Raw genomic sequence first — 24153 nt, 5'->3', positions numbered from 1 at the left:
TAATAATAATAATAATAATACTTGTATTATTTATACCCCGTCCATCTGGCTGGATTTCCCCAACCACTCTGGGTGACTTGCAGTACATCTAAACATAATAGAACACCAAACAATAAAAAATTCCCTAAACAGGGCTGCCTTCAGATGTCTTCTAAAAGTCAGATAGTTTTTTATTTCCTTGACACCTGATCGGAGGGTGTTCCACAGGGCGGGTGCCACCACCGAGAAGGCCCTCTACTTGGTTCCCTGTAACTTGGCTTCTCGCAGTGAGGGAACCGCCAGAAGGACCTCGGAGCTGGACCTCAGTGTCTGGGCTGAACGGAGGGGGTGCAGATGCTCCTTCAGGTATACAGGACCGAGGCCGTTTAGAGCTTTTAAGGTCAGCACCAACACTTTGAATTGTGCTCAGAAACGTACCGGGAGCCAGTGAAGATCCTTTAGGACTGGTGTTATATGGTCTCGGTGGCTGCTCCCAGTCACCAATCTAGCTGCCGCATTCTGGATCGATTGCAGTTTCCGGGTCACCTTCAAAGGTAGCCCCACGTAGAGCGCATTGCAGTAGTCCAAGCGGGAGATAACCAGAGCATGCAACACTCTAGTGAGGCAGTCTGCGGGCAGGTAGGGTCTCATCCTGTGTACCAGATAGAGCTGGTCAACAGCTGCCCTGGACACAGAATTAACCTGTGCCTTCATGGACAGCTGTGAGTCCAGAATGACTCCCAGGCTGCACACCCGGTCCTTCAGGGGCACAGTTAGTTGTTTCAGGACCAGGGAGTCCCCCACACCCACCCAACCTCTGTCTCCCAAAAAGAGTACTTCTGTCTTGTCAGGATTCAACCTTGCCACTTCCCCATTGTTCTGCTCTCGAAGCGAGCAAAGGAGCTTGTGGGAACCAGCTCTCCAAATCTAAAGCAAGCTACCCTGGGCTCGGCCAAATCCTTGCATCACAGAGCTCACTGCTTGTAGACCTGCCTTGCTTATTATATAATAGTGCTCAAGACATTGGCCTGGGTGCGTGTGTGCATAGGGAGAGAGACAGCAGCGAGGAAGAAAACCCAATTGACATGGATATTCCAGGATCTCAGCAACTCAATAAAGCTCAAGAAAGTAGGTCACTCTTCTGAGAGAAAAAGAGAAGATTAAGAGGCAGCCTCAGAGAGGTCACCGAATTCACTGGAGATGAACAATTTGTGAGAGAATCCATTAAAAACAACAGCGCCACATTCTGCAAAGCGAACCCTTTTTAATATGTAGTAGAGAAATAGCAGACAGCCTGGGAGATCCAGGCCCCTCCCTCCCCGAAGAAAACGGCTCATTACGGAAGGAAAGGAAATGGAATAAGCACTTATTAATCAGAGCTGACCAAGCCTTTCCTGAAAAAGGCCGATAAAAATAACACTTTGAAGTATCCCAAAGTATACGTGCAAAAAGGTTACAGAGATATATTCTCTCGATTCTGGAAACAGTCCTGAAAGTCATGGACTACATCCAATGCTACTCCTGCTCAGAGTAGACCTACTGAACTAAATTAAAGGTGACTAACTTGGGTTCATTCATTTCAGTGGACCTTTTCTGAGTAGAACTTTACTGGGCGCAGCACAACGTTATTCATACTGAAGAGCCCACTCCCAGAAATTAATAGACCCAAACCAGTCATCTATGTATGCAGCCAATTGGTCTGCCTGGAGTAGAATTTGGTGCAGTGAGATTCAAACACTTGCTCCTACACTTTTAGCCAGCATCCTGTTCTCACAGTGGCAGACCAGATGCCTTGTGGGAAACTCACGAGGAGGATCTGAGCAGACGTTGGCATTCAGAAGCATAGCCATCCTGGCTGGCAGCTATCAATCTCCTCCATGCATTAATCTGATCCTCTTTTAAAGCCATCTAGGTTTAAACCTAGACAGCATCTTAAAAAGCAGAGACATCACCTTGCCAACAAATGTCCGTATAGTTAAAGCTATGGTTTTCCCAGTACAGTGGTACCTCGGGTTACATACGCTTCAGGTTAACATACACTTCAGGTTACAGACTCTGCTAACCCAGAAATATTACCTCAGGTTAAGAACTTTGCTTCAGGATGAGAACAGAAATCGTGCGCTGATGGCGCGGCAGCAGCAGGAGGCCCCATTAGCTAAAGTGGTACTTTAGGTTAAGAACAGTTTCGGGTTAAGAACGGACCTTTGGAACGAAGTAAGTACTTAACCCGAGGTACCACTGTAGTGATGTATGGAAGTGAGAGCTGGACCATCAAGAAGGCTGGTCACTGAAGAATCGATGCTTTTGAATTATGGTGCTAGAGGAGACTCTTGAGAGTCCCATGGACTGCAAGAAGATCAATCCTCTCCATTCTTAAGGAAATCAGCCCTGAGGGCTCACTGGAAGGACAGATCGTGAAGCTGAGGCTCCAATACTTTGGGCCACCTCATGAGATGAGAAGACTCCCTGGAAAAGACCCTGATGTTGGGAAAGATGGAGGGCACAAGGAGAAGGGGACAACAGAGGACGAGATGGTTGGACGGTGTTGTTGAAGCTACCAGCATGAGTTTGACCAAACTGCGGGAGGCAGTGGAAGACAGGAGTGCCTGGCGTGCTCTGGTCCAGGGGGTCATGAAGAGTCAGACACGACTAAATGACTAAACAACAACAAGGTTTAAACTAAACACTATGAGGAACGGTTGAAGGAGCTGGGTACATTTAGCCTGGAAAAGAGGAGTGAGAAGAGATACGATAGCCATCTTCAATTATCTCAAGGGCTGCCCAATGGAAGATGGAGCAAGTTTTCTCCTGCTCCAGAGGGCAGGATTCAAACCAATGGCTTCACGTAACAAGAAAGGAGATTCTCACTCAACGTCAGGAAAGACTTCATGACAGTAAGAGCTGTTTGACAGTGGAATGGAGATTGTGGACTCTCCTTCCTTGGAGGTTTTTAAGCAGAGGTTGGACGGCCATCTGCCAGGGAGATTTTATCCGAGATTCCTGCATTGCAAGGGACCCCTGGGGTCACCTTTCCAACAATTCTATCATTCTAGGTTTGTGGCCATCACCACCTCCTGTGGGAAATGATTCCTGTACAGTGTATTTATTTCACATCTTTTGCAGAAAATGGGGCAGAACGGAACGCACGGACCACAGACATGGCCCAGAAATAAGACTGTTCTTGTCAATCCCTAGGCAGCTACGTCAGGAGGGAAAGGATGAATGTGTCACCCAGCAGGTGACAGCTGAGCAATCTGTGGGATCCTGAAGGAGGCAGGAGAGAGCCTGTTACAGCCCATCACTCCTGAGGAGCAAGCAGAGTTGTTACAACAGGACTACCAGGCATGGGTTCCCTGCTTTTTGGACTCGCCCTTCTGCTTTTTCAATCCCAGCAGCTTAACACCTGGAAAATAAGCAGATGAAACCTCTTCCACAGTTGGAAGAAGAAGAAGAAGAAGAAGAAGAAGAAGAAGAAGAAGAAGAGGAGTTTGGATTTGATATCCCGCCTTTCACTCCCTTTAAGGAGTCTCAAAGCGGCTAACATTCTCCTTTTCCCTTCCTCCCCCACAACAAACACTCTGTGAGGTGAGTGGGGCTGAGAGACTTCAGAGAAGTGTGACTGGCCCAAGGTCACCCAGCAGCTGCATGTGGAGGAGCGGGGAAGCGAACCCGGTTCACCAGATTACGAGACTACCGCTCTTAACCACTACACCACACTGGCTCTATTGAGGCTGTAGCTCAGCGCCAGAACATCTGTTTGGCATGCAGAAGACGCCAAATTTAATCTCCAAGTAAGGCTGGGGGTGAATCCAGTCTGAAATCCTGGATAGACCAAAGTTCTGCCTTAGTATTATTATTATTATTATTATTATTATTATTATTATTATGCCAAAAAAAAGCTCAACAGCTTTTCTGTCCGGAAAAGTTCCACCATTTGAAATATGGCAACCCTACTTTACCAAAAGGGACGCGTGTGGTGCTGTGGGTTAAACCACAGAGCCTAGGACTTGCCGATCAGAAGGTCGGCGTTTCGAATCCCCGCGACGGGGTGAGCTCCCGTTGCTCGGTCCCTGCTCCTGCCAACCTAGCAGTTCGAAAGCATGTCTTTTTTTTTTTTTTTAAATAAATTTTTATTGAAATTTTTCCATAAAAAACAATAAACCAATCCATTTATATATCACATATTTCGCCTTGTTTGGACCTCCCTCAACTTCTCTGACAATCTTTCGTAGTTCAAATCCTCTCCTCACATTCCTTCATTAAATATTGCCATTAAATGTTATATTTCTATCCTTGCTTGCCTTTTGGCAATACTCCTTCTATTTTCACAAAGCTTCTTTGAAACACGCTAGCGTTGTGCTATCCTCACATATGTTTTTCAAATACTCTGTAAATTTCCCCCAGTACTCAATGAATTTCTGGTCTTTTTGGTATCTAATTTTCCCTGTTAATTTGTCTAACTCTGCGTAGTCTGTTAGTTTTAACCTCCATTCCTCCAAAGTCGGAACCTCTTCTTGTTTCCACCTCTGGGCCAGTTCGAAAGCATGTCAAGTGCAAGTAGATAGATAGGTACCACTCTGGGAGGAAGGTAAACGGCGTTTCCGTGTGCTGCTCTGGTTCCGTGCGCTGCTCTGGTTCGCCAGAAGCGGCTTAGTCATGCTGGACACATGACCCAGAAGCTGTATGCTAGCTCCCTCGGCCACTAAAGCGAGATGAGCGCCACAACCCCAGAGTCAGCCACGACTGGACCTAATGGTCAGGGGTCCCTTTACCTTTTTAACTGCAAAACTCTGGATCATTACAGAGCAATCCCTGCAGCACTGCATTGTGGGAAGGAATGAAAGCATTGCCTTTGCTGAAAATGATGTATAGATGGTATATTACGCCTGTGAAAACTAGCTAAAATGTATAAAGTTAGTAATAAATGTTGGAAATGCAAAGAAAAAGAAGGAACATTTTATCACATGTGGTGGGAACGTAAAAAAGTGAAAAACGTCTGGGAAATGATTTATAATGAGATGGAAAAAAATGTTGAAATATACATTCATTAAAAAACCAGAAGCATTTTTACTTGGCTTTGTATGAGATCATATAAATAGAAAGGATTGTAAGTTGTTTTTATATGCAATGACTGCAGCAAGAATACTACTGGCACAAAACTGGCAGCGAGAAGAATTACCGACGAAAGAAGAATGGAGGATGAAACTGATGGACTATGCAGAATTAGATAAACTAACAGGAAGGATTCGAAACCTGCGGGACAGAGATTCTCAGAAGACTGGAGTAAATATACGGATTATTTGAAAAGTAATTGTGATGAACAGATTACACTAGTAAGTTTGCAAGAAGTTTTGTAAGGTGAATTATTAGAAATATTGCAAAAAAAAAAAAAAAGATAATGAGGAGAATTATTTAAGATATTTAAAGGTAATATTAAATTAAGAAATGCATAAGTGATAAGTACGCAAAATCATCTGAGGTGTTGACGGAAGTCCAAAAAAATATTGTATAAGATGAGAAGTTCTGTTGTATCAATGTTAACTAATGTTAAATATTAATAGAAATGTGTGTGTGTGTGTGTGTGTGTACACACACACACACACACACACACACACACACACACACACAAAATAAAGCATCGCCTTTGCAGTGTCAGGAAGCAGGCACAGGGCAGCGACCCTGCCATGCAGCAATATCTGAGTGAGATATTCCTCCATATCCCTGTGCCCTCTGGCATCTCCCTCCAGGGCACTCTCTACAAAAGGACATCAACATGCATCCTGCACAGCTGTGGCTTCCCTTCGCTGGCTGGCACAGAACCGAGCTGTCAGTTCTGTCTGCCTGGCGACAGAAAAAACAGACGGCTGCAGATGTTGGGAGTGCAAAAAGGGCAGCAGGAGGGCCTGTGTGAGCAGACACCCAGAGACTCCAGCATCCTTGAACAAATAGACCGGGAGGAGCCCAGCACCAGCTGAGTCGAGGGTGGGGGTGAGCCCCCCCAAAGGCTAGCCTGGGTGGCACAGCTGCTCCAAACAAAGGGGTAAACTCCAGAAAAGTTCTGCAGGATCTGAGGAAGGAAAAGACAAAGCTGCAGGAGACCAAGTAGCCAAAAAATGGTAGCAACTGTTCGAACTATTTCTGACGGGAAGTGGTAGAAGCTCAGCTATATAGGCTAGGTGCCAAATGGCTCCTTAAACCGAGGTTCCAGTTGCGAAAACAGAATGGCTAGCTGCCATTTTGGGGCAAGGCAGCTCTAAAGTCTCATTTCTCAAATGATGGACTGACTGTGGCATCTGGCTAGTTCAGATGGCAACTTTGGGCTAGGGGATGAACTTTTGAGATCTTAAAAGGAGAAAAGTCACTTGATCCAGGGATGGTCCACACACATATATACCGTATTTTTCGCTCCGTAAGACGCACCTGACCATAAGACCACCTAGTTTTTAGAGGAGGAAAACAATAAGAAAAATATTCTGAATGAAACAGTGGACGTATGATTTTTGGGGCTCATGCTCTTGCCACAGACATGCTATGTGATCTGATGGAGAATTTGGGGGGAGGAAAAAAAACCACATTTTCGTCTTGCGAAGCAAGCCCATAGGAAATTCGTTTTGCGAAGCACCTCCAAAACGGAAAACCCTTTCGTCTAGCGGGTTTTCCGTCTTGCGAGGCGTTCGTCTTGTGGGGCACCACTGTACCACATGATGCTTTTGCATTAGAAGCGGCCATTAAGAACAGTTCTAGCATTTGATTGACGTTGGAGTGAGACTGAGTTGAGAGCACAAATTGATATAGGAATGTATTAGATAACATGTAAAGAAATATACAATAATAAGAGTACATTCTTTTTTTAAAAAGGAATATACAACAGGAAAGACAGGAAGTCTAGTGTGTTGGTATGTATACGATTTTTTTTGGGGGGGGGAATTGTTTTTCTTTTTTCTCTTTGTTCTTTTTTTTGTTTCATTTTCTTTCTAGACAAAATTAATTCATTCTGCGATTTTTTTCGTCTTGCGATTTTTTTCGTCTTGCAAAGCACGGTTTTTGGGAAAGCTTCAAAAATCACCAAAGTCTTCAAAAACCTCAAAAAAGGCTACCACACTGCGTGCTATGAGTTGCTCCTCGAAGTCAAGTCGCAACTGCACCCCCTGAATGCATGGTTTTAAGAAAAAGGAAACAAACTTGCAAGACAAAGGAAACAAACTTGCAAGACGTTTTCATCTTGCGAAGCAAGCCCATAGGGAAATTCGTCTTGCGAAGCAACTCAAAAAACGAAAAACTCTTTCATCTTGCGAGTTTTTCGTCTTACGAGGCATTTGTCTTGCGAGGTACCACTGTATATAATTTTTGTATACATGTTGGAATTTATATTATAGTTAGTTCTGTAATGTAATATGACAACGTTTACCGATGTAATATAAGAATGCTAACAAATAAATAAAATGCAAATTAAAAGAAGAAAACAGTTCATAAATTAAGCCTTAAAATGGCCCAGCTAAATGTCATCTTGTAGGCATAACTGTGATACGGCTCGCAAACTTAAGCGAGATGCCGAAGCCAGCGGTGAGGAGATGGGAAGGGAAGCGATCTTAAGCCCTTCCCAAAGGAAGCGGAAGGTTTGCTCTCATCTTCCCTACGATTGTCAAATTTGCAGAAAAAGACTGGCATGCCTTTGCAAGGTCTCGCTAGCTGGGGGCTGTGCAACCGCGATGTAGAAGAACGTTCACAAACATTCCAATTGCTGAGGCTGAGAGACAGCAAGTGACGCATAGCCAACGCAGGGTGTAGCACTTTCAGGAATGATAAAAGGTCGGTTTGATGGGGCAGAACACCTCGTGGGAAGCCTAGGGGCAGGAAGAGCTGAACGCTACAGAAAGTTAAAGGGAGGATAAGAAATCACACATGGGCCTGGGGACAGGAAGGTCTAGGTCAGAAGAGGAAAGCTTTTCCAGGTCTGGGGCTGCATTCCCTCACAGTGGGAAAGTAGGCTGAGCCACCCACATCCTGGCTTTGGACCAAACTTCATGCAATGTTAAATGCACATTTAGCAAGCGGGTTTTAATAATTAGTCAGCTGTAGGGAGGCTGATAATTAACAGGGTCAGAGCAGGTGTGAAGGGAGAAATTTAGACATTCCTTCACGGCTGTCACCTTGAGGGAAACCCCTCCCTACAGGTGCTATATGTATTGAGAGGGAATTCCCGCACTGGTGCCATTAGGAGATTTCTCCTCCAAACAAACACCTGCTTTAGAAAGCTGATGCCCAGAGCCGATGCAATTTTCATTTTACAACAAACAAACAAACAAACAAACAAACAAACAAACAAACAAACAAACAAACGCCCTATGCTAAGTGCAAGGAGGCATTTCACCTGCAATTTAGCCCTCATTTGCCAAACCGTGATCTGCAAATCAGCATCAAGCCTGGGTTGGTGGCCACTTGCAAACCATAGTTTATCTGATGCTGTCAGCTCAGATATCATGGCAAACCATGGTTTGTTGCTACATCTGAACCATGTTCATGCTTAATTCAGATACCATACCGAATACACCAGCTTGAGAAAGGGGTTTTTCTGCAGGAACGTTTTCTGCTCTGTTCCTGTTCTGATACGGTTAATCATCAGCCTCACCAGAGCTGATGTAATTTGTATTTTACAATGAAACACTTCTACGTTAAGTGCAAAGAGGCATTTAACTTCTCCTGTACTTTGGCCCTCTGTCACTCATTTCCCCAGCTGAAAAGGATCCCAGGCAGCAGGACTTAGAAAAGACTTCCTGCCAAACACAGATGCTATCAGTTCAGATATCTGGGCAAACCATGGTTTGGCAAACCATCTGAACCATCCTCATGCTCAATTCAGACACCAGACCAAACCATGGAGGTGCAGTTTTGCAACAACCATACTTTAGAACCCAAATCACGGTATGAGTTTCCAAATGTACAACAGGAGCACCACGGCTGAGAACAGATGACCTGGCTGCTTTCCTTTTAATTTATCTCAGCCCTCATCTTTGTAAATATTCATCGCTCTGCTTTGCTCTCATTCCACCAAGAGGTGGCCCCCTGACTTATGACTTCTCCATGACATCGCACAGAGAAGTGTCTGCAAACCCACCTCAAGCCATGGTTTCCAAGTTAACAGTCAACTGCAAACCACGGTTTGTTGATTCAGACATCCTTTCAGTTAAAAAAAAAAAAAGACTATTAATGCCTTTGAGTGAGCATCTGTGTGGCTTAAAATGATGGCTGGGGAAGGCACACAGGCAAGCCAGGCCCCAGCATGCACCAGGCTCGTCTTGGACTTCCTCGAGTGGGAATGGACCTCCTGATTAAAGGTCCTGATGGACCTTTAAAGCCCTAAATGGCCTCGGTCCAGTATATCTGAAGGAGCGTCTTCACCCCCATCGTCCAGCTCTGAGGGCCTTCTGGCAGTTCCCTCACTGCGAGAAGCCAAGTTACAGGGAACCAGGCAGAGGGCCTTCTCGGTAGTGGCGCCCTCCCTGTGGAACGCTCTCCCACCAGATGTCAAAGAGAAGAACAACTACCAGACTTTTAGAAGACATCTGAAGGCAGCCCTGTTTAGGGAAGCTTTTAATGTTTGATGTATCACAGTATTTTAATATTTTTTGGGAAGTCGCCCAGAGTGGCTGGGGAAGCGCAGCCAGATGGGCAGGGTATAAATAATAAATTATTATTATTATTATTATTATTATTATTATTATTGATTATCTAGAGGGGCATGGGCTGGTTTCTCATCATCACTGTCTCTCTTTTTTTTTTTAATAATTTTTATTAATTTTACAACATAAACAAAATACAAACAAACATAACACGACTTCCCCATACCTCCCCTTCACTGCATCCTTGTTTTAAAATTTTTTAGCAATCCTTCATCCATTTTTATATTTAATTCTCTTTAAAATTTTCTTAAGCTTAAATTTTTACAGCTGTAATTCTTTATATCAAATCCCTTGACATCTTAACATTCCGAAATTTTACAACAATTTTTAAGATAAATTTTAAATTTTTTCCAGTCCTCTTCCACTGTCTCTCTCCTCTGGTCACGAATTCTGCCGGTCATCTCTGCCAGTCCCATAAATTCAGTCACCTTGGTCTGCCATTCTTCCAGAGTAGGTAGTTCTTTAGTCTTCCAATACTTTGCCAAAAGAATTCTTGCTGCTGTTGTTGCGTACATAAAAAATGTTCTATCTTTCTTTGGAATCATTTGGCCTACCATGCCCAAGAGAAAAGCCTCCGGTTTCTTTGCAAATGTCCACTTAAGGATTTTCTTAATTTCATTATAGATCATTTCCCAGTAGGCCTTAATCTTCGGGCAGGTCCACCAAAGATGATAAAAAGTTCCTTCGCATTCATTACACTTCCAACAGTTGTTATTGGGCAAATGATATATCTTCATCATCACTGTCTCCACCATGGCCCACTACCCAAGGACCCCATCGAACACAGCACCTGGCTGAGCTGGCTTAACAATGTACATCACAGTGGTACCTTGGTTCTCAAACGCCTTGCTACTCAAACAACTTGGAACCCAAACACTACAAACCCGGAAGTAAGTGTTCCGGTTTGCAAACTTTTTCTGGAAGCCGAACGTGTTCCGTTTTGAGTGTTACACTTCCGATTTGAGTGCCACACTTCCATTTTGAGTGTTACGCCGAGGTCTGTCTGTTTTTGCTATTTTGCGTTGTTGTGCCTCTTTTTTTGTGACTGTGTGGAACCCAGTTCAGCTACTGATTGACTGATTGTGTGACTGCAGTACATTGTTATTGCTTTCCTTTTATGGACCAATGGTCTCATTAGATAGTAAAATTCATGTTAAATTGCTGTTTGAAGGGTTGTTTTAAAAAGCCTGGAATGATGAAGATGATGGACTATATGGAACTTGCCGAACTGATTGAGAGACTCCGAGACCAGGCAGAAGAGACGATGGAAGAAGATTAGAAGAAGTTTAAGGAATATTTGAAAAAAAAAATGTTAATATTTAAATCTTTGAATAGCTTTGGAAGTGTATATACACTGTAGGGTTAGAAGTAGAGGATAGTGTATTTTTAAAAAGTATTATTTGTAAGTGATAAAATGTGAAGATTTCTATGGTTAAAGTAAGCGTGATAAAAAAAATGGTTAGAAATTATGATATATGTAAACTGCTAAAGATGAGGTAAAATGAAAATCAGATAGGGGGGACTTGGGGAAGCCCACCTAGCAATGTTTAGAAAAAATAAGGATAAGACAAGAATTCATTTGTATTGTTTGTTTTTCTGTATGTGTTGTTTATTTGTGTTTATAAAATCACTTTAAAAAAAATAAAAAATAAAAGTCTGGAACAGATTAAGTTTGAAAGTCAAGGTATCACTGTACAGTGGTACCTCGGGTTATAGACACTTCAGGTTACAGACGCTTCAGGTTACAGACTCTGCTAACCCAGAAATAGTGCTTCAGGTTAAGAACTTTGCTTCAGGCTGAGAACAGAAATTGTGCTCCGGCGGCGCAGCAGCAGTGGGAGGCCCCCATTAGCTAAAGTGGTGCTTCAGGTTAAGAACAGTTTCAGGTTAAGAACGGACCTCCGGAACCAATTACGTTCTTAACCCGAGGTATGTGTATTTTAATGAACTGAATAGAGCAAAAGATTATGAGTCATGGGGGCATGGAGAGTGTGTGTAAGAACTTAAACTTGTTGGCATCCGTCTGTCTCAAGAGACCGTGGAGTGTGCCTCTGGGGTGAAGTCAAACTGCTGTGTTAGCAGCACCCAAGTCATCTCCCTGGGGTGCAAGCCAGGGCAGTGTGTCTGGGTGTCCTGGGCTGCCCAGATGACAAGATCCTCATCTCCTGATGGACTTTTCGGAGCTAGCCGACCTGACTGGAAGAGTCCCCGACCAAAAGGAGGAAGAGTACCAGGAGGAATGGATGAAATTCAAAGACTATTTAGTTAAATATGCTAAGATAACTTAATTGGAAAAACAGTGGTGCCCCGCAAGACGAATGCCTCGCAAGACGAAAAACTCGCTAGACGAAAGGGTTTTCCGTTTTTCGAGGTGCTTTGCAAGATGAATTTCCCTATGGGCTTGCTTTGCAAGACGAAACCGCTAATAGCCGTGCTTCGCAAGACGAAGCAACTCGCGGAACGAATTAATTTCGTCTTGCGAGGCACCACTGAACTTGCAAATGCCAGATAGGCCTAGGATTTAAATATGTGATGTTAGAGAATACTATGTTTAAAGTTAAAATGAAAAGGAAGAAAGATGTTAAGTGATTAAGTTAATTTTATGAGAAAATTGGCTTTGGAAAACTGTTACAATGATATACACTGAAATTCAGCCGGGGGATTCGAGGAGGTCATTTAACAATGTTACTAAGATTGGATTAAGTACAGTTAAGATGTATGTTTGTTTGTTTAAAAATTTTGGAAAATCAATTAGAAAAAAATTGGGAAAAAAGAGACAAGATCCTCATCTCCACCTCACTGATGTGGTCCAAAGGAAAGCAGAACAAGATGGTTGGCAGTGGCTTGGACGCAAGACCTGCTGGAAGGAGGCGCCATCCAAACATCTTAGGGCCTCGTCTGTGGATTTTTGTAGGGTTTACTCTTCTCCATAACATATCCCACAAGGCAGCAGTGGTTTAGGACCAGGGTTTTCCTTTTCCTAGATGGGCTACCTTCGCAGGTTGACAAGCCCCATCTGCCCCCATAAACTTAATGCTTAGCTTATCCCCCCCCCCAGTTGCTATTCTGTTAATGTTGTTTTATAGATTATCAATGCCGTATTGATTTGTTAATGATGCAATATGACTTGGGCTGCAGATTTAGCTCATTATTTATTTCCTGCTTTGTTAATACTGTTTTATAGATCGCAATTTTTAATTGATGATTTGTAACTGCTTTATTGATAACTTGTTAATCAGTTTATATTATTTGTGCTGTATCTATGTGATGTTCTGTTATGTCCTATTGTTCTGTATTGTTTGCAAGCCGCTTTGGGACTCATTTGAATGAAAAGCAGCACAGAAATACAATTACTCACCACTATTAATCTTTGCATGTTGAATCTGGGGGGGCTGAAGGGAGATTTGCCTGTGATCAGGGGCAGAAGAAAGGAAAGCCACCGGAGATTTGGAGGCGAGCGAAAGATGCTGAGAGGTGCAAGTCTCCCTTTCTCTAGGGCAAAAGGGCTGTGGGCTCCTTTGAGGCTGAAGACAGCTCTAGTAGTTACTACGCACACAAAGCAATCTGGATTAATCTTTCTGTCTGGCGGGAACACTTCCACTTACAGCTTCTCGACAGCGAATTCAGCATGCGTCAACAGATGGCCTGAGCTTTGTGAAAACAAGCAAGCACAGAGAAGGAGAAAGGGTGGAGATTTCCTTTTGCGCTGCCCCTCCAGGGGAAAAATAAAGTCGCTTCCCTCAGTCTGCATGCCTTCCCTGCTACAGTTTCTTGTGCCTTTAAGAACAGTAAGGTAAAGGTAAAGGGACCCCTGACCATGAGGTCCAGTCGTGGCCGACTCTGGGGTTGCGGCGCTCATCTTGCTTTATTGGCTGAGGGAGCCGGCGTACAGCTTCCAGGTCATGTGGCCAGCATGGCTAAGCCACTTCTGGCAAACCAGAGCAGCGCATGGAAATGCCGTTTACCTTCCCGCCAGAACGGTACATATTTATCTACTTGCACTTTGACGTGCTTTCGAACTGCTAGGTTGGCAGGAGCAGGGACCGAGCAACGGGAGCTCACCCCGCTGCAGGGATTCAAACCGCCGACCTTCTGATCAGCAAGTCCTAGGCTCTGTGGTTTAACCCACAGCGCCACCCACATCCCTCTTTAAGAACACTACATGATGCAAAAGAAAAGAAGAAATACAATCCAAGAGGAGCAGCTTATCCCAGCATGGATAACACCGCCTGATGAATTTTGGGCTGACATGCAACTGTTCTCATCATGAGCCAATCAGGGAAAAGAAGAAGGTGGCAACTCTGAACAGAGTAGGGGAAGGTGGAGGAGTCTTGCCTCACTTCTGGAGTTTTTGTGTGACAAATCACTAAATGCAGCCAGAACTCAATTCTTCCCTGTCTGACTCGCCTCATTGTTACTGCTCTACCAATGCCACGTCGCATCACCCTGAAATCTGTGCCTAACCACAGGATCCATAAACTGCCTTTGAAATCTGTGCCCAACCATGAGATCTAGTAACTTACTTTAATTTAATAATCAAAACGACAGGGTTCTCGAGACATTAGCAAGCAGCTGACGGCTTCTCAAAATACCCTCAAAGGTCTTATCCTGCAACGTGCAGTGGCTCCTCATTCTTCCACATGTTATTGATGCTACTAATAAATGCTACTTTTTAATGATGTGGTAAGAACGTACACAGCCCTTTCATGAGATTCTTTTTCAGCCTGCCTTTCCTCTGTGCAATAAGGTTGCAGCAGAAATGTTTAAAGGCAAGAGGATCATTTTATGGGAGGTTGGTGGTTAGTAACCACACATCTGGAAGGGAACTTGTGAATGGAGACAAGCAAAATAAGGACACAACTCTGGGCAGCATTTAACGAAATCATTCTCAGGGTAGGCCCATAGGAATCAACTGACCTACTCCAAGTAGGAGTAGCTGCGGGTCATCCTTTATCAGCCTGAGGAACTCATAGCTCTCCAGATGTTACCAAATGCCGAGTTCCATCAGGTCCAGCCAGACTGATGGAAATTACAGTCTAGTAACATTTGATGGGTGGCGTGGGTGGTGCTGTGGCCTAAACCACTGAGCCTAGGGCTTGCTGATCTGAAGGTCGCCGGTTCAAATCCCCGCAACAGGGTGAGCTCCCATTGTTCAGTCCCTGCTTCTGCCAACCTAGCAGTTCGAAAGCACGCCAGTGCAAGTAGATAAATAGGTACCGCTCTGGTGGGAAGGTAAATGGCACTTCCATGCACTGCTCTGGTTTCATTGTGCAGAAGCGGCTTAGTCATGCTGGCCACATGACCCAGAAGCTGTCTGCGGACAAACACCGGCTCCCTCGGCCTATAGAGTGAGATGAGCGCTGAAACTCCAGAGTCGTCCACGACTGAACCTAATGGTCAGGGGTACCTTTACCTTTACTTTAAACCACGGAGCCTAGGACTTGCCGATCAGAAGGTCGGCAGTTCGAATCCCCACAATGGGGTGAGCTCCCATTGCTCGGTCCCTGCTCCTGCCCACCTAGCAGTTCAAAAGCACGTCAAAGTGCAAGTAGATAAATAGGTATCGCTCTGGCGGGAAGGTAAACGGCATTTCCGTGCACTGCTCTGGTTTGCCAAAAGCGGCCTAGTCATACTGGCCACATGACCCGGAAGCTGTACGCCGGCTCCCTCAGCCAATAAAGCGAGATGAGCGCTGCAACTCCAGAGTCGTCCATGACTGGACCTAATGGTCAGGGATCCCTTTACCTTTACCTTACCTTTCAGCTTCTGCCTTCTGGAAGAAGGTACAGGGTTATAAAGACTAGGACTAGCGCCTGAGAAACAGGTTTTTATCCAAATGTGATTTTGGTTTTAAACGCCGTGTAAGGTAGTCTCTGTGGGAGTATATTGTATTTAATTATGGGGTATCAGAGTTTTTAGGGGGTTAACCAGCCTGGGATAGCAGGCTTGTTGGTTTTTGAATGCCTGATGTAGATTTTTTTCCCAATTTCGTTGTTCAGTATGGGACAATGACAATAACGATTATCGTATTTCGTAAAATTACGAGTCTGCAGGACAGGTTCCAGGCAAAGGCTGGGGAAAACGAGAAATTGTAGCAGAATCAAAACGACTCCTCCAAGGTCACGCAGGCTCAAGGAGGAAAAGTAACCGAAAACTCCTGCCGCAAGCCACTAGGCGATCCTTCCTCACATTTTCATAGGGGGCGGGAGCCAAGATTGTTAAAAAGGGATGAAAGGGGCCTTTGTTGTGGTTCAGTTCCCAGGCATCGCCTTCAGGTATTCAGGAGTGACTGTACAATATTGTACATTCATGGTGTACAGTCAGGGCCGTAGCTCAGCGGTGGAGCATCTGCTTGGCATGCACAAACTCCCAGGCTCAATCCTCGTCCTCTCCAGGTAGGCTGGGAAAGATGCCCCACGTGAAATCCCAGGCAGCCACTCCCATTGAGCAATAATAATACCATTTGTCTGGCTTGGTATAAGGCAGCTGAGGTCCCTATCTTTCCTATATACATAGAAACGTAAGGCTGTCGTCACGTTGCAGTTCACTGGCTGCACAAACTCCAGCGTGATGACAAAATGGTAGGCAGACGAGCAAGCAAGAAGTGTGAGAGGCAGATGGCCCAGGAGAGCTATTTAACGGGGTGTGGGGGGGGAGATGCTCCTTTAAAGGGGGCAAGCTGGTAGGAAGGGGTGGGCGAAAAGCAAAGGGAGGGGGGGATGGCCAGGTGTGGGGGAAAGGGGGTAGGTGAGTGGAGCAACGAATGGCGGCAGACCCTAATATTCCTATGGAATGTTTTTTAAACATGTCTGCAGGTTGATTTTTTTAAAAAAAACAGTGAGCCAGATTCAAAATGGGCAGTTCCAACAGCATTTGGGCAGTGCAGATAATTCAAATCGTGGAAAAGTTGTATTATGTTTGGTTATGTACATATTAGAAATTATGTTTCTAATACGAAGGAAATAATTCTAGAACAATGAAGTCTCCTTTCCAGTGTTCTGATGGAGGTAGCGATTTCAAAAGTTTCCAATTTGACATGCTAACATGAATATTGTTGCAGTAAAAGTATATGGAACAGTTGTGCCTGAAAATATAACCACCTGTTTTGACAGATGGTTAGGAATAGCCGGAACATGGAACGAGGGTTGTACTCATTGGAAACAGCAAATGCCGGGCAGGCAAATGATCCAGGGTTCAAACCCTGGCATCTCCAGGTTGAGGAAACTCAGGTGGAAGGGCTGAGGAAGACTTCTCTGCCAGAGAGGGTGAAGAACTGGCGGCATGTTATGTGGGGGAAAGCAGAGTTGTTAAAGTGGGCAGGAGAACTTTGGACACCAGAAAGCAGGGAACTGAGAGACACAAGAAAAATATAATCAGGATGCTAATGTGAGGCTTTGCAAATGTTCGTCTCAAAACTCCTCTCAGCATCAGCCAGTACTACAACTAATCCAGAATGCAGCAGCCAGACTGGTGACTGGGAGCGGCTGCCGAGACCAAATAACACCAGTCTTGAAAAACCTACATTGGCTCCCTGTACATTTCTGAGCACAATTCAAAGTGTTAGTGCTGACCTTTAAAGCCCTAAATGGCCTTGGCCCAGTATACCTGAAGGAGTGTCTCCACCTCCATCGTTCTGCCCGGACGCTGAGGTCCAGCACTGCGGGCCTTCTGGCGGTTCCCTCATTGCGAGTAGCCAAGTTACAGGGAACCAGGCAGAGGGCCTTCTCGGTAGTGGCACCCGCCCTGTGGAACACCCTCCCATCAGATGTCAAAGAGATAAACAACTACCAGACTTTTAGAAGACATCTGAAGGCAGCCCTGTTTAGGGAAGCTTTTAATGTTTGATGTATTACAGTATTTTGATATTTTGTTGTTGTTGTTTTTTTGAATAATATTTATTGAATTTTCCAGTAAAACATACCAATACAAAACAATTACAATAAAGACAAACACAAACAAAAAACAACAAGTATAATTCCAAAAATTATTTTCTCAACCTAATTTCCCCGACTTCCTCATACCTCACCGTTTTGTATTCTAATTTCATTATCCCGTCAGCAACTCCATTCCCTTATTTCCCAATTTTTTTTAACAAATTCCATTCCTTTTCATACTCTAATATCTCTGAAAACCACCATATTTTTAAATCCATGTCAATCTAACATTCCTTAATCTTATAGTATTTATTAAGATAGTCCTTAAATTTCTTCCAATCTTCTTCCACTGTCTCTTTCTCCTGGTCTCGGATTCTGCCCGTCATCTCTGCAAGTCCCATATAATCTGTCATCTTCATCTGCCAAGTATTTTGATATTTTTTTGGAAGCCGGGCAGAGTGGCAACTCATGACTTCTGGAGAGCACCACTTTGCCTACCCTAGGCAGAGAGATGGGGCGGAAAACTGGCACATCTGCCTTGGCACTGGTGCAGTTCATCTGTGGCCCTCCAGATGTGGTTGAACTGCAGCTCCCATCATCCCATTCCGTTAGCTGGGGAGGATTATGGAGCCCTAACTGAGTGCTCACTGGAAGGACAGATCCTGAAGATGAGGCTCCAATCCTTTGGCCACCTCATGAGAAGAGAAGACTCCCTGGAAAAGACCCTGATGTTGAGAAAGATGGAGGGCACAAGGAGAAGGGGACGACAGAGGACGAGATGGTGGGACAGTGTTCTCGAAGCTACCAGCATGCGTTTGACCAAACTGCGGGAGGCAGTGGAAGACAGAAGTGCCTGGCGTGCTCTGGTCCATGGGGTCACGAAGAGTCAGACACGACTAAACGACTAAACAACAACAAGTTCCTCTGGGTGGGGTGAGGGGGGGGGATTGGAGTCTAGCTTGCTGTCCTGGGCAAAGAATTTCCAACCAAAAGCACCACCTCATCACCCTCCAATCAATAACAATGGAACTAGCAATTAGGCAGCCTCTCCTTCACACTGCTCAGCAACAGGATTTCCTCCAAAAACAACAAGGGCTCAAGTCGGCTCCTAATTCAGGGGGATGTACGGATAGAAGGTGCAAAAGGGGAATCAGTCACCTGCGCTACCAGCAGCTCTGCAGAAGGGGCAGGTTTCAGCAGGAACAGATGACCACGTTTGCCCAGGGCTCCTTCGGCAAGAAGATGGGATATACATTTAACAAACAAGCAAAGTCTCAACGCTGCAGAGCTGAGAACAGCTGCATCAGCCAAAATTTCCTCTATGCAACATTTGAATCCTGCCATCCATTGCATCTGTTCATCTTATTATTTTTGTAGATGGTGGGGGGTAGGGGAGAAAGGGCCACTCTGCACATCCTCCACCCCCACTTATTATTCGTAATCAGCAAAATGCCCTTTGTTATATTGGGTGCTGTGCTAGTGCATGCAAATGAACTGGAGTTTGTGTATTCAACAGATCTGGGGTGGGTGGGATGGTGGGAGAGCAAACCATATTTTTGTGGGGTTTTGGTGCAGAGAAGAAGAGTTTGGGTTTGATCTCCCGCTTTATCACTGCTGTCATATGGCTAGGGTGATTGCTCGCGAGTAACCAGGCAGGACTCCGACCTGACTTTTACAGGTTTTATTTGGTGCAAAACTATTTACAGTGCAGAACCCCAAAGTTCATGTCTGCCTCAAGCGCTAGCAGAATCCGGGAGTGGCCTTTTTCTTCCTTCTTTGCGCTTTACCCCTCTGCGCAAGGTGGGCAACGGCAGAGGCGTGCTTCCCTCCTGGCTGGCTTGGCCAGGAGCGGTGCTGAGGCTCCCAGCAGCATCCCCTTATCCCTTCCCCTCTTCCCCACTGGATTCGTGGCTTTCCCCACTGCAGGAAGAGGAACTGATTCGCAAGACTTTCGGAGGATCCCTGTATCCTTTACCTCCCTTCCCTGTTCCGATGGCAGTTCCCTGGCAACTACCCTAAAGAGTCTCAAAGTGGCTCGCAATCTCCTTTCCCTTCCTCCCCCACAGCAAACACTCTGTGAGGTGAGTGGGGCTGAGAGACTTCAGAGAAGTGTGACTGGCCCAAGGTCACCCAGCAGCTGCATGTGGAGGAGCAGGGAAGCGAACCCGGTTCACCAGATTACGTGACTACCGCTCTTAACCACTACACCACACTGGCTCTCCCTACAGAATCCCGAGCAAGAATGATGGCTGCTGGTGGGTAAACTTTGACCTCCTGTGCTGCCTTCAATACAGTGCTTCTACGTAATCCCTATAGGAGTGAACAGCAATTTCCCCCTTATATGGGATGTAACTTAGGGTCACACACTTCAGGGAGGGACCCTGGAGATGCAACGTGCTCTTTGCGGACAGGGATCCACTGCTTTCCTTATCCTATGGTATTTCTGTTTGTGGAAGGCAGGGTAAGGGTAGCTCTGGTGCAACCCCATACAGAAATGAATTTGAAGGCAGGTGACCCAGCTACTCAACTTGCAACCCAACCCAATAGCTGAAATCAACAGTGCATAGAAAGTTGCCAAATCAGACCACTGGGTCCTACTATTGTCTACACACTAGGCTTCCTCAAACTCAGCCCTCCAGATGTTTTCGGCCTACAACTCCCATGATCCCTAGCTAGTAGGACCAGTGGTCAGGGATGATGGAGATTGTAGTCTCTATCTGGAGAGCCGAGTTTGAGGAAGCCTGGTCTACACCGACAGGCAAGGGCTCTCCAGGGTTTCAGGCACCGGGTATTCTGAGCTCCACCAGAAGATGCCAGGATTTGACCCAGGGACCTTTGGAATGAAAACAGATGCTCTGTCACTGAGCTACGACCCTTCTTCCCCAGGATAAATAATTTGTTTTGGGTTGAGAAACTGTTGACAGGCTCTTGCATAGTCAGTGTTGCATTAACTTCTTACAAAAAGGGGAAAAAATAAAAATTACCAGGAGATTTACAATAGCAATGGGCATTCAGGTCAGCAAATTGTGAGCAACGGTGACCAGAACCACCCATGCAAACGCCTCATAGGGATAAATCACGCGTGCAAAACGGTGCGTCAAGAGTTGTGGAAATGGGCTACGGGTGAAAGCAAAAGAAAACAAGGTTTTCAAATGCTGAACAAACATAGTCGGTGTGAGTAAAGAGGCTGTTTTGGCCACTAATGAAGCAAGAGTGTAGCTGGTGACCACAATATCTGGGGTTGGACCCTACACCAGGCCTGGGGAACCTGTGGCACTAAAGATTGCCGTTTATCTCCAATGTCCCTCAACCCTAGTCAGCATGGCCAACGGTTAGGTAATGGTGGGGGAAACAGATGTGCCTGATTCCTGCTCTGCGCTTGCAGACTGTCCCAAATCACAGCACGCTTTGCAGTCTAGCAAGCCCCAGGCTGAGCATGCTAGCCTCTGCATGTTGGAAAGCGGCTTTTAAAATTAGAGATAGATGAAGAGTGGTGTGTAGCAGCAAGATGGTCAAGCTTCATCACAAAAGACAGGTTCTAGAGAGAGCAACAGAGCTCTGCAACCCACAAATCCTGTGCAGACAAACTGACATCAATAAATCCAACGTAACTAGCAGGTGTTTTGCCCAGCAACACTGGGGCCCTCTTTATCCCAGATACCCATTATTATTTACTGATTTCTACCACGTGGGTGGCGCTGTGGGTTAAACCACAGAGCCTAGGGCTTGCCGGTCAGAAGGTCAGCGGTTTGAATCCCCACGACGGGATGAGCTCCCATTGCTCGGTCCCTGCTCCTGCCAACCTAGCAGTTCGAAAGCATGTCAAAGTGCAAGTAGATAAATAGGTACCACTCCGGCGGGAAGGTAAACGGCGTTTCTGTGCACTGCTCTGGTTTGCCAGAAGCGGCTTAGTCATGCTGGCCACATGACCCGGAAGCTGTACGCCGGCTCCCTCGGCCAATAAAGTAAGATGAGCGCCGCAACCCCAGAGTCGGCCACGACTGGACCTAATGGTCAGGGGTCCCTTTACCTTTACCGCGCTTCTAATGCGCAAAGCCTGAAGACTTTAGGGCAGACCTGGGGATTTTTTTGGCCTTCAGATGTTGGTGACTACAACTCTCCCAGCATCCTTGACCATTGGGCATGCTGGCTGCGACTGCAGAAACACCTGCCGCAGCTGCTTTAGGGTCCAGGTGAACACAATCGCATCCCTATTGGGAAAGACGCAGTTAACCAAGTTATATGCACGTTGTGAGAAAGGAGGGGGTGAAAGAATCTGGAGGGATCTACCAGCCAAAGCGGTATCACTGCTGCAGATTGCCAAATGCAAGACGACAGCAGCAGCAGCAGCAGCAGCAGCACATGTGTTTGCAGAGCAATAACAACAGACTGCAAGAGGATATCGCCCTGGTACCCATATCCATGCAGCTCAGACCAGTTCCTTAGCCAGAGGATGCTGTGCTGTAACGCCAAAGGAGGCTGCTGCAAAGCTATAGGCCAGCCACAGGCAGGATGCAATCTTGCACATGGATTTAGCAAAATATATCTCTATAAAATTAATTCTCCAAGACATACTTGTCTAAAACCCAGCTGCTGCTGCTGCTGCTATTATTATTATTCAGTACATTTATATACCACCCTTCATCCAAAGATCTTAGGGCGGTTCACAAGATAAAAATACAAGATAAAAGAGACTTATACTGTCCCTCCTTTATGTTTCACCTGGGGATGGTAAGCTCTGCTCTAAAGTATCAGCATATTAAAGTGAACCAATACCCCCCTATTGCCCATGTTGGTTTCAAAAACGTCCCATTGGCACGTGCAAGGCAGACAATGAAGACACCCCAATCCCTGCTCAAAAGGAATTAAGCTGAGGAATTGTAAAACAAATATTATTGATATGCCTTTAAAGCAAAACACACACATACCCATTCCTCCTACTCGGAATCCCGGTCTCTAACCTTGGGGTCAGCTGTGGTTACTTAAGAAGGAAACTCACTGCACATGCTCAGAAACACCCTTCCTCAAGAAACACTTTCAATATTCTAAAGCGGAACAGTGGCAGCAGCTAGCTCCTACGAGGCCCACTGACTTCAACCGCCAGAATTTTGCGCTGGGTAAGAGTGTTGATGTGGGTCCCAGAACTGGATCGAATGTCTAGAGTACGCCCAGGTCCACAAGTGTTTGCAGATTTATCCATCTCTGTGTATCGGGGGGAGAGTTCTTCACAAATACAGCTCTAAGGACAGGTGACCCCATCCTTGCCTTCCCAGCCCTTTGACACCTGCGAGTCAAGTCAATGAGGAAAAGGCTGCGACTCAGCAGTGGAGCTCGCACTCGGTGTGCAAAAGGTCCCAAGTTCGAATCCTGGCGTCTCCCAGTTGGGGTGGGCAAAATCCTGGAGAGAAGCTGCCAGTCATTGTAGGCATTACTAAGCTAAAGAGACCAAGTCTTTGACTGATGAGAAAACAGCTTCCTATGTGACTATCACAGCCTGGGTGGGTGGGTAGATAGATGCCTTATACAGAGTCAGACCATCTACCTCTGTGCTGCCTTCACTGGCTGGCAGCATCTCTCCAGGGTTTCAGGCAGAAATCTATCCCAGCCTTACTGGGGGACGCCGGGAACTGTACCTGGGACCTTCTGCACGCCAAGCAAGTGTTCCACGCTCCTTCCTCTCCAAGAACTGCACCCGTTTGGAGACGATGCCAACGTGCTCCCCCCTCCCTGGAAACCAACAACCCCGCACGCTCGCGGGCCAGGAGCCTCGCGATCCCCTGCCCCTTGGATCCCAGCTGGCAAAGTGCCCTTACTCACCCCTGCAGGAGGAGATTACGCCGAGCAACAGCAGCAGCAGCGCCGAGCGCATGGCGAGCGCTGCTCCGGGTTCCCCTCTGCGCATGGGAAGAGCGCGGACCCGCCGGCCGGGATGCCTCGTTGGGCGAACTTTGCCGGAGATCCGACCCCCGGCAGGATCAGTCCTTTCCTGGGGGTGGAGGAGGAGGGAAGCAGAAAGCGGCGAGCTGGTGGGGCGACGCCAAGCGCACGTTGCCTTCTCCTTTCCCCCCTTTATTGTCCCCGTTTCCTCGGGATCCCCCTCGCCTCTTTTCCCGGAGATCTGCTTGGCAATGGGGGGCCAAGATCCGGGAGCCGCAAACCAGCCGATCCTGCGCTTCCAGCTGCAAAGCGAGCTCGGCGCTGCACCACCAATTACCGCAGAGCGCACGGCTTCCTTTCCTCGCGTCCGCCTTTGGCTGACTGCGCACGCTGCTAGTCCCGACTGCGCACAGCTGCCTTTGTTCGCGGACGCATCAGACGCCTTGGCTGCTGCTGCTGCTGTTGCTGCTGTCCGGACTGCGATCCCGCAAGCTGGGACCCGGCTACTACGATCGAACGCTGAGGAAGGAGACGGCGCCCTGATTGGTCCGGAGCTCTCCAAGCCGGCTCCCTGAATGGCTGGGGGTTTTCCCGAGCGGCGATTGGCCAGAGCGCCTGCCTGTCCGTTGGATCCCACCCACTCTCTTTTTTTCTCTGCAAGGGAGTGGGTTTCTCTTGGCCAAGCTTGAGGGTCAAGCTGCAGATTCTCCACCCCTTTCCAATTATTATGTCGGTGAGCTGAA

General features: G+C 46.3%; 1 protein-coding gene across 1 annotated transcript in view; it reads right to left on the bottom strand.

Annotated features, from left to right (window-relative positions):
- The window catches only part of PODXL (podocalyxin like), a 79893-nt gene extending 55997 nt beyond the window's left edge, over positions 1–23896 (bottom strand). The window contains exon 1 of the mRNA XM_081880278.1: positions 23351–23896. Within this exon, the coding sequence (XP_081736404.1) occupies positions 23351–23435 (85 nt within the window). The 5' untranslated portion in view covers positions 23436–23896. The remainder of the gene's footprint in view (positions 1–23350) is intronic.
- Positions 23897–24153: the final 257 nt, after the last annotated feature.

Source organism: Podarcis erhardii (genome assembly GCF_964252035.2).
Source record: "Podarcis erhardii genome assembly, chromosome: 10".
Lineage (NCBI taxonomy): Eukaryota > Metazoa > Chordata > Lepidosauria > Squamata > Lacertidae > Podarcis > Podarcis erhardii.
The sequence above is the reverse complement of the archived record's forward strand: the minus strand, read 5'-3'. Positions and strand labels throughout refer to the sequence as shown.